Source organism: Carassius auratus, chromosome 39, assembly GCF_003368295.1.
Source record: "Carassius auratus strain Wakin chromosome 39, ASM336829v1, whole genome shotgun sequence".
Lineage (NCBI taxonomy): Eukaryota > Metazoa > Chordata > Actinopteri > Cypriniformes > Cyprinidae > Carassius > Carassius auratus.
Window position 1 is genome coordinate 3,116,965 of NC_039281.1, and position 11,225 is coordinate 3,128,189.

The 11,225-nt window shown below is 35.9% G+C and overlaps 1 protein-coding gene across 1 annotated transcript; it reads right to left on the minus strand.

Annotated features, from left to right (window-relative positions):
* Positions 1 to 1,972: 1,972 nt before the first annotated feature.
* LOC113057687 (stimulator of interferon genes protein-like) lies at positions 1,973 to 10,883 on the minus strand. The gene is made up of 7 exons (XM_026225156.1): positions 10,759 to 10,883; positions 9,128 to 9,354; positions 8,699 to 8,867; positions 8,178 to 8,286; positions 4,707 to 4,930; positions 3,307 to 3,493; positions 1,973 to 3,211 (listed from the first exon to the last, which is right to left on the minus strand). The coding sequence occupies exons 2-7, from the start codon at positions 9,352 to 9,354 to the stop codon at positions 2,922 to 2,924; spliced, it is 1,206 nt and encodes a 401-aa protein (XP_026080941.1). The 5' UTR covers positions 10,759 to 10,883; the 3' UTR covers positions 1,973 to 2,921.
* Positions 10,884 to 11,225: the final 342 nt, after the last annotated feature.

Consider the following 11,225-nt stretch of genomic DNA (forward strand, 5'->3'; position numbering starts at 1 on the left):
CCTGATGCTTCCTTGCTTATTTATTTGTTTGTTTTACATGTAGTTTCTGAAATCATAATGTGGCATCAGAAATATTTAATAGCAGACAATTATTCGAATATTATAACAACATTTAAGACCCTTTTGTCAAAAAAAAAAAAAAAAACTTACAAATACTGAAAATAAATTATTATCCTACTAATTTATCAGTGAGACACAGAAATTTTGAGTGAAGGTTAATGACTGAAGTGCCTCTATATGTTTATTGTGACAGTAAATTCTCATGAGCAGAACAAGTTTGTGCTGTACTAAACATGTGATTTCTAGAAGCAGTGTGAGATGAGGTGTGATTATTCACAGGTGACACTCACATGACTAGAAAGATAAACACCATGGTCTGTAAAATCCAGTTCAGCAGCCTTCTCTATGAAATGCGGATGACCCAGGAAACATGTTTACACTCTTACAATCGTTGCCTTGTACCTAACATGTGCAATGACAATAAAGTTGAATCTAATCTAATTAATCTAATCAATCTTTGATTTAATTTTGTCTGGTCTGCTGCAGGTTTGATGTAGAAAGTGCTTTTACAGTCTTACTGGCATCATCAGAAACTGTCTGTTTGCCGTCTGTCTGCACGTCTCTGAGTCACCGTGAGGGACTTTTCCTCATGACCTCTTTGTTCTCTGTCATTAACCAACCGGTCGCTGCTGTGATGTCACATTGCCCCACTCAAGTATGCAGAAATGGAGAACCTTTTTACAAAAGTATAATGAGGAACTATAGTAAAGACTTCTGTAGAATCACTTTCCAAAATGTACATATTATGTAAATAAGGAGAAAATAAATGGACCACAGATCTCGTATGTTTTACTGACTGGGTGAATGAGGAAGGAAGATTAAACTATTTGTAAAACTTTTGACAGTGGAGTGCTTTTATAATATGACGTGCAGAATATGGTTGTGTGTCTTCACTGAAGCTGTTAGAAAATGCAGTCATGTGACCTTAGACAAGACTTTTTCAGCAATATGTTTTGAAATATGTACAGTTTATTCCTCCTGTCCAGTTCACAGCTCCTCGTGACTCTAGTCTTTGTTGATTTTGATCACAAATGGATGATAGTGAAACACATGCATCAATAATTCATAATAAATCCATCAATGTCAAAACAAAACCTGATGGACACGTTCTTGAAATCAGCTGCTTAGATGGATGACTGAGAGGATTTGATTCACAGGAAAACCTTCAATCTACATGCATCTAAGATCATCTTTCAGAACTCCTTTTTTGCAGTTTAATAAAAAAATAAATAATATATATATATATATATATATATATATATATATATATATATATATATATATATATATATATATATATATATATATGTGTGTGTGTGTGTGTGTGTGTGTGTGTGTGTGTGTGTGTGTGTGTGTGTGTGTGTATATATATATATATATATATATATATATATATATATATATATATATATATGTAATGCAATATATGTAATGCAATATACATAACACTTTTCTAATTTAAAAAATGTTAATTTAATTTTCTTACTATAATTTTGCTAAATTATTAGTATAATAATATTTTATTTTATTTCATTTACAGTTATAGTGTTTTTTATTTGTTTAGTTTTTTGTCCCAAGTGTTTCAAACGTTGATATAATATTCCCAGAATTGTCTGCTATAGATGAAAGGAGTTTAGGAATATTTATGGCCTGATATTAATTGAGAAAACTATATGTAAATAATATAAAGGTGATACGGTGATTTAAAGCTGTGGACAAAGAAATTGTGAATAAAATAATAAATACTACATCTAAAAAGGTGATTAGATGATTACAAATATTTTTCATATAATATAATACTATTTGAAAATTTTTTTGCAAATGTAAATTTTCAAATATAATTATTCACTGTAAAAAAAAACATAAAAATAAAAAAGAACAAATGTGCAGAGATATAAACTTAATAACTAGTTTTCATCTATCAGTGTCAGATAAATATCAATCCATCAGCCAAATTGCATCAGCCCAGCTTCACAAACCTGATAGACTAGTTTATTACTTCATAAAAAACAAAAAATAAATGCTCAGCTAAATTACACAGCTTCAGAATAAACACTATAAATGATCATTTCAAAACAGCTATATCAACTGAATAAGATATTTGATCAGTGGATAAATGGTAGATTAAAACATGTTAGTCATGGACTATAGTGTAGTGATTCGTCTTAAATTATTTCCAGTGTTATGAATCACCTCAATCCGCATGACTTGTTTAAACTTGTTTCTCTCATTCATTGTAACTGCTCAGCCGCAGGACATGGAAAATAACACCGTCAGTCAAAGGAGAGCTGTTTCACTGGAAGAAGCAAGGAATCTTTCAACAGCATTTATTAAGAATTAGTAGTTCTTTGGTAAGGAAAAAACATACACAGGAATATATATATATATATGAAGACATTCATTTTAAGGCTACCTTTTTTATAGGCAAAACATTTTATTTGTAAGAGCAATAAAAGTCTTTTCAGAATATCTTTATATAAAAGTCTTATGTATTTTTTGGGTGTTAATAAGGCTGTATCTTTCAAAAAGATATATTTGTCTCTGATGATTGTATAAAACTTCTATATAATATCAAAATGTGTAAATAAATGATGCTGCGTTTAAAACATGTGCACATTTATTTGTGGCACAGGTGTCCAAATTCATTTTGAGGTCATTGAAATGTGTTCAGGCAGGGTTATTATCATTAATTCAAATCAAAAACATTATAATTGCTTAAAATTTAATTGAAATGGAAATATAATGTATAATGTATATAAAAAATATAACAGCGAGAAAATAAGGGTGGTTATGAGCAGCTGATTTAACAGATTATTAATTATTATTATTGCATCAAAGTCAATTAAATGATTCTAAGAAACTCAATCCCATCTCCTTGCATTAGGTTGGTTAAAATGGTCAGTGGTCTCCACTGGTTCAGATCTTAAAGATTGTGGTTGGCTGAACATGAGGGTGGGGTTGCTGCTCACTGGGTCTTCTGGGAAAGTGGCACGCAGTGCACCATTAAAATTCCCAACCGGACCCTCTTCTGGAACAGGATGGACTTCATTTGGTGGCTCTTGGATGGGATCCATGTAAATCTCTCCATCCTGCTGTTTCAGGTGTTGGATGATCTCTCTGGAGAGGTAATGAGGGTCACCTGTGTGCTCATCTGAAAAACAGTTGCATGGACACAGAGATAAACCACTGTAGGAATTATATCCAGATATGATTTTAAAGTCTATTTCAAAAATCTAAAATTCTGACCATTGAGCAGGACGAGCCGGTAACGGTTCCGGCACTCTAGAGAATTTTCCAGAATTTGGCTGAGGGTTCTGTAGAACAACAGGACCTGCTGTTTTCGTTCTCTTTCTCCAAATCCTGCACTGCTCTCGTGGGACATCTGATACAGTGTCAGCAGTGGTGTGGCATATTCCAGAACACAGCTAAATGCCTAGGAGCAGGAACACAGAGATGGTAAGACCATGGATTTATTTTCAGTGTCATTACAGTTTTTAGCCACAAGGAGATGCTGTTTTGACAACTACATATTTGTGTTGCTGCTTCTGAGTTTACATATTATATTTGCTATTATAATGCACTTGAACAACAGTATGCCAGTGGAGCCTGGATGATATAGTACTTCTGGTTAATTGTATAAGTATGTTTCTGTACTCACCAGGGTTATTTATTATTATTTATTTAACTAAATCCATAAAAATAACTTTAGCTAGTTGACGAGACAACTTTTCATTAACTTGAATAATTAATAACAATGAACAAAAACTAGAATTATTTGTCAACAAAAATAAATAAATAATATGAATTACAAAAATACAACAAAATGAGTATAACTTTAAACTACAATTCAAGTGAAAAAACAATATATATATTTATATATATATATAAATATCTAATTCAAAATATTATAATGCTGCTAAAATAACATTGAAACCCACTAATATAACGAAAGTTACTAAATACTCTTGCTTTGGACATTTCCAGTTGGTGAAGAATACAAGATCAAAGCTGTCATAGTTGTCTTTCAATTGGTAAACATTTCAAATGTTAAGTAATCATATATTTTAATGCAATTAACTTATTTTAAGGCACATTTATGTTATCTGGGCACAATTTACATTTGTCTTAACGTAATTACAAGCTTTTAGGCGTAAACATTTAGATAGTTTTGAAGAAAAACATTAATTCAGTTATGTGTTAGTGATTCTGTGAGTCCATTAAACAGTGTCTATACCTGATGACCGATCTGATTGATAAGACATTTTAAAGACACATTTGTATAATCAAACATTTGCGATTCTGACCAGCAGGAATCACCAGCATGTGGCATTTCATTTTGTAAAACAATTGTTTTTTTTTATTTTAAGTGTGCAAACTTCTGCATTAATACTAGCATATTACCTTTCCACATACTTAAAAGTATGTACTTTCTCAACACCAGAGTAATTCACACTAAAGGCATGTGAATTAGTAGGCAACATCTATCTGTGAAACAAAGGACAGACGTGTGCTGCTAGTTTAAATGCTAGCTGTGTATTATCATTTCTTTGCAATGTTTTTATTTTTATTTTTTTGAAAAAGTTCTTGATCATTTCCAGTATCAAATGACTTCAATATCCAGTAATGCAGTACCAGCATAAGCCCACCTCATTGTTCTGGGTGATTTTGTAGACACTGTTCTTGTAGCTACGATTTCGCACCCCTGCTGTATCCCGCTCCAGTTCTGGAAGGTTTTCATGAAAAACTACATTAGTGTCCTCCTCTTCAGGTTTGGCTGGAACCTTTGCGTTGAGGGGTAGAAGGATATGTAGACGTGGAGAGCTCAGGTTGCCCCTGGTGGAGGAATACCGGCTGACCTTGTTGTGTAAATCTGCAGGTAAAAGAACAAAGCAAAAATAGGAAGTGAGCTGAAGCTTTCACATAATTTAATCACACATTTGAAACATGACTTCATTTCTTCTGCAAAACATGAGAAATTATGATCATGCACTCATCCATATAAAAGCATAAAGTGATCATGGACTACCATGCTCCAAAAACAACCAAATACAACAAATGTCACACTGCGAATGTGGCCCGTGGGCATTGTGAGTGCATCGCCTGTCTGAGCAGCGCCCATGCAGAAGCTGCACTCAGTGAGATGGTATGCTCTCACTGCGAGAGCATGAGTCTCATCCCTAAATAAAGGACGTCCACCCTACTGTGCTCTCCCATTTTTTCTCTCCAACGTGCTTCACTCTCCTCCCATTTTCTTTATTTGCCTGTGTGCTTCACATGTGAGGATCAGCACCCCTCATCCACTGCAAGTTGTTTGATATCCTTTGGCGCATCTGAGGAGGAAGCTGTTGTCGATGACTTCATGTCATTAATGGCTTTAGATGCTGAAAGAGTGAGCATGTTCTGATGAAGACCCCGAAACCCTGCCTCTGACACAAACATCATGTCCCAGTGTGGACAGTGAGCTGATCTGCGTTCTTACTAAAGCTGTGCAGGATCTCGGCCTAACTTGGTCGTCTACGAAAAAACCCGCCCATGGACTCCTTTACAAGCGGTATCTGAAGGGACACCTTTAACATTCCTCGTGCCAACGGCCCGCTCCGTTCCTGCCAGCAGTTTACAAGGAACTCACCAGGACTTGGTGCGCCCTCTACTTGGCATTTGTTAATCCCTCTACTTCCATGCTCTCACTGTTGATGGTGCTGAAGAAGAGGTTAAAGCAAGCTCCACACTCTGGAAGAGGCAGTTGAAAGTTGCCAGAAGGATTCTTCCACTCAGCAGTCTGTCAAGCTGGTGCCACTTCATCCCCAGCCTAAACCTGAGTCTGGGCTTCAGCAGTGCCAGTGGACAGTGAAACGCTACCCGTTTCTGAAGTGCCAAGGTCCCTACCCCAGAGTGACATTGGACCCTGACCCTCAGAAGCAGGAAGAAGAGAGGGTCAGTTCTCGCTGAGGCCCGAATTCCCTTAAAGAAACCTTGTGCTTTGTTATCCATCCCTCCACTTAACACTAAGCGATGGAAGATCCTTTCAGGCTTGGCCTGTCCTTCTCATTCACTGTGTGCCCAAGCAAACTACCACTATGATAGCAGACCCACATACTTAAGAGAGCATTTATCCTCTCCTCATTACCATGAATGTCAGTTCTCCACCCTGAGCAGTGAATTAACAATCGAAAAACTAAAATCACTTGCCATCCAGATTCAGGCTTGGAAAACTATCCCAGATGTGTCAAGTTGGGTTCTAAAAACCATAAAACAAGGATCATTTCTCTTACAGGCCTACTCAATTCAAAGTTGGAGTGAGGTTATTATTGCTCACATGTTGGTTCAACTCCTCCTTTTATGGGCACAGGGCAAACTCTTCTCACTAGGAGCAGTTCATGTGCTGGGCAGACTATGTATGGAGACAATGTCTTTGGAAGAACAGAGGTAGATCTCTTCACCCCAGAAAACAACTTTCCCTGCAAAATGTACTTTTTGAGACAGCAAGATGCCCTGGCCCACGATTGGCCCAGTGCTTGCATATACACCTTACTCCTAGTTTCCTTAATTCCTCCCGTCTTTAGACTGGTCTGGGAAGTCAGATGGTCAGTCCTCCTGGTGGCCCCACTCTAGAGGAATCAGATGTGGTTCCCTGAGTTGATTCATCTGCAATCGGAAGCCCCTTGGCCAATCCCAATGAAGGAGGACCTTCTCTCGCAAACAAAGGGCATGATTTGGCATCCCTGGCCAGAGTATAACTCATACAATTATGGGGGTTAGAACTCCATCTACAAGATGACTTTATGCCCTTAAATGGTCAGTCAACCAGGACCCTTCTTCTTGTGAAGTGTCCCATGTGCTAACCTTTCTACAAGAGTTCCTGGATAAGGGGTGCACCCCTTCCACAATCAAAGTTTATGTTGGAAGCCATCGCAGTGAATCATTCTCTCGTGGTTGCCCAGTCAGTCGGCAGAATTTACTTAGTCATTAAGTTCCTGAGGGGAGCTCTGAGACTGAATTCACCTCGCCCTCATACTGTCTCAACTTGGAGCATATCTATGGTCCTCAGGGCCCTATGGGGTCCTCCCCTTGAGCCATTTATGCATTCTGTGGACACTTTCATCCAAAGACTTATATTGCATTTAAGGTATACATTGCATTAGCATCATGCTCTGTTGTTTGAGCTACAGAAATAGATCTTAAGCCTGGTTCACAATACAGGATATTTAGCGCGATTTAACCCCGATTTCCCCCTCCCGAAAATCAGAGCAAACATCTTGTCGAGCACCTCGATCTGTCCCAATGTTTAGCGTGGATTATCTGGTAATATGAGGCATTCACCGATTGAATCTCACATCTACCGATCTGCTCGCTTACAAATCGTGGCAGCCCCACTTAATATCAAACAAAAATTAAATATAGCGCTATCATGAGTAAGGTCTATGCTTTTATTTAGCAGATACTTTTATCCAAAGCAACTTACAGTTGAGAAATACAAGAAGCAATTAATCACTGGAAGTGCTCATAATACAAAGTTTCAGACATTGTCCAGATTAGTACAAGTACTAGAGCCACAACCAGTAGCCAGTGCAGGGAAATAAAGATAGTTGTTATATTGGCCATTTTGGGCGTATTGATGATCAGTTGTGTTGCTGCCATCAAAACTGATTGTGCATGATGGAAGTCCAGCCAGAAGGGCATTGCAGTAGTCCAGCCTAGAAATGAAAAAGGTCTGCCCTGGACAAAAAGTTGTGCAGCATGCTCCATTAGGAACTGATCTTTCTGATGTTGTGCAATGCAAATCTGCAAGATCGAGTGGTTTTTGCAATGTGGTCTTTGAATGTCAGCTGATCGCCAATGATTACACCAAGATTTCTGACCAAACTTGGTTAATTGTTGATGATGCTAGCTGGTCTATGCAGCTGCTACATGACAGCTTCTTATTACTCTGCGGGATCTCACAAAAAAATATGTATTTGCTGGCTTTTAAATGAATGTAGGTTGCAGCTATGACATTAATAATATATCCCGCTATTTAGTTAGCAGCCTTTGAGTAAATCTTGTGTCATTACTGCCCCTAGAGGCTTCGATGAGTATCGTCTCACAATGTACAGTAGAAAAAGGGCTAATGAATGTACCTGGAAGGACAAATTTGAGGTAGCCGATATAGAAAGACCAGGCCAAACCATGTGCCACATTCATCTTCTTCGTTTCACAGATTTCGGAGATCTCAACTGGAGCAGGGCCCTGCAAACATATACAAATACTTTATATAGTTATATTTATTTATTTATTTATTATTTTTTTTGTTAGTTATTTTACTTTTACTGCAAATTGAGATATTTGAGGAGGTAAATGTGTGGCTTGAATGGGAATTTTAGCATCTACAGTCATTCTGAAGATAAGAACAAGTACAGAACCAATCTGTTGTGGAGGATGACATTTTGTGAGATATGGTTTGTGGTTTCTGAAGAGAAATTCTGAAATTGCACACTCAGTGTAGACTCAACCAAGTCGTTGCAAATTTAAGTTGCTGTGCAATATTGTAGACTGTTCATTTAGCGTGTAACTGAACCAGTTGAACAAGTAAGTACTGAATATTGTTCACATAATCTATAGATTTGGACATTTTGTTCTCCTGTCATGTGATTAATCTTACCAGAACCCCCAAGCATTTGAGCAGCAGGTAAATAGCACACGTGAGGGCCATGGTACTCCACTGCTCTTCTGAGAAACTCCACCCCAACCCCAGGGATATTGCACACATTCCTAAAATGACACGCCCTCTAAAGCAAGCTTGAAAGATCTCATTTATTCTGCCTTGATACCTGGAAAAGAGCATATCATAAAATGAAGTTATACGTTTTTTTTATACTTTCAACCAATACTCTTTATTGGCCTCTATGGTTTCATGAAGAACCTTTAATATCCATAGTTTTCCATTCAATTCCTTAGTTTTTTTAGATGTAGTATATATATGTATATGTATATATATATATATATATATATATATATATATATATATATATATATATATACTAAATTGCAGAATGCAAGGACGTACAAAGTATATAATTTCTTTTCTTACCTTTGTCTTGAATGGAAGAGCCACTCCTCTGCAAACAAACACATACTGTGTATAAACATTTCTAAAGTGATGCAAAAAGCGATCACTACAGTTCTCTCCATGAACTTGTCCGAGTCCAGCAGCCAAGCACACAGCAGAGTAAGAAGCCCCAGTCCACCAGTACACACCACCGGCAGACTGCTGCGCGCTCTGGGGACCAGACTGTCCTCTCCCATCACACCTGACATCTGAACACATTCACAGTGTAGACATCAGCCATCTATTGATTCAACAGCTTCAACTGGTGTACTGGTGTCATGCCTTCATTAATATATATATATATATATATATATATATATATATATATATATATATATATATATATATTTAATTCAACAAAAGTATAGTACTTTAGTTTAATGTCACTTTGATAAAAACATTTATTTTCCTGAATAGTTTAGCTTGAAAGCTCGATGTATATGAGACAATTAAGAATTTTTATATTTTCATTTATGGTTAATACTTTAATATAATTATTATTTATTCAGCCTTAGCAAGACAGTTGGCTGTTTTATTCCAAAACAAATGTTCAAAATGTTATTTCTTTTAAATACAGTGCAGAATTTGAGATGTAGATAAAATGTTCATGGTTTTATAAACACAGCATGCATAATAGAATATTCCTGTGATGCCTTATAGAAACATTAAACTTTAGTTAGAGTGCAAAAAGTGTTTAAAGAAAATTGAATTTCTTGAATATTACATTCCATAGTTGAATAAACACCCATCTACATCTAAATCTATTTCTATTGTGCTTTTAACTTTAAAATTCCAAAGAAATTCTACTTTTAATTTCATTTCTGAATTAGTTCTTGTTTTGGACTTTTTTTTTCTCTCTCTCAACACAGTGTTGTTTTACAGCTGTGCAGATTGCATCATATACATTACCTAGGTTTACGGGAACCATGAGTTTTACAATAATGAATGCCACTCCTTGTTTCACCACAGTCTTCTCTACAATACATTTGGATATAGAGACATAATTTACCAGAGCTTGTTTGCATTTTACCCAAATTTGAAAGATAGAGAACTTATAACTATACAGACACTGTACAGACAACACAAACCACAAGTGAGGGCAAAAACTGCTGCAGCTGTGTGAGACATCCACAGCACCTGCTGCTTTGTTTCGATACCTAACTGTAATACCCACAGAAATCTAACCCTGACATGTACAAAACATCCTAAAGATTAAATATATATATATATATATATATATATATATATATATATATTTTTTTTTTTCTTGTATCTGTCCCCCTTCATAGAAAGTTTATCATGATACCACTAACCAGAGGGAGTGTTTAGCTAATAAACTAAGTTATATGCAATGTAAATTAAATAAAAGTGTTTTGGTAAATTTAAACATATACAATGGTCCCCAAAAATATTTGATTTCTTAAGCCATATACAAGAACGAATGCCAAAGCATCAGATAGTGTTTTAAAAATAGGCTAGTGCTATCCTTTACCTATTACTCCTTTACTTATTCCCCACTTGCTTTTGATATTTTGCCCTCTAAAACGATAACTGTACATTCAAAATTATAAGAAGGTTGATTCTAATAAATGATAATATATGTTCAAGCTTACCTTAAATTAGCTTTGATTGTAACCAGTTAGATTTTTATTCTCTCTCTCATCTGCGCAATCTTCTGACCTTCTCGTGCTCTTTGAATTTATTGGTTGGTTTCGTCTTCGCTTTCACAACACACCTTATTTCTTTGTCTGGCCACACTCACTTTCACTTTCAGTAATGAAAATATATATTCAAGTCTTTCTCCAAACAAGCTTGGAGTTCTGTGTAGGTTCCAAATGGTGCAGACTACAAATAATCTCTAAATAATATCTACACAAATATATGATGCCTTAAAAAATAAATGTAAATATAAAACAATGTAAAATATTAATCATATTAAAAGTCCATATTTAAAAGGAATTACAGTGGGGTCCATAACTCTAAGACCAAATTGAAAAACTGGGACTCAAACCTGCAAATATCTGAAAAAAGCAATGATTTGCACTTTAGGTCACTAATCAAATAAGTTCATTCATGATAC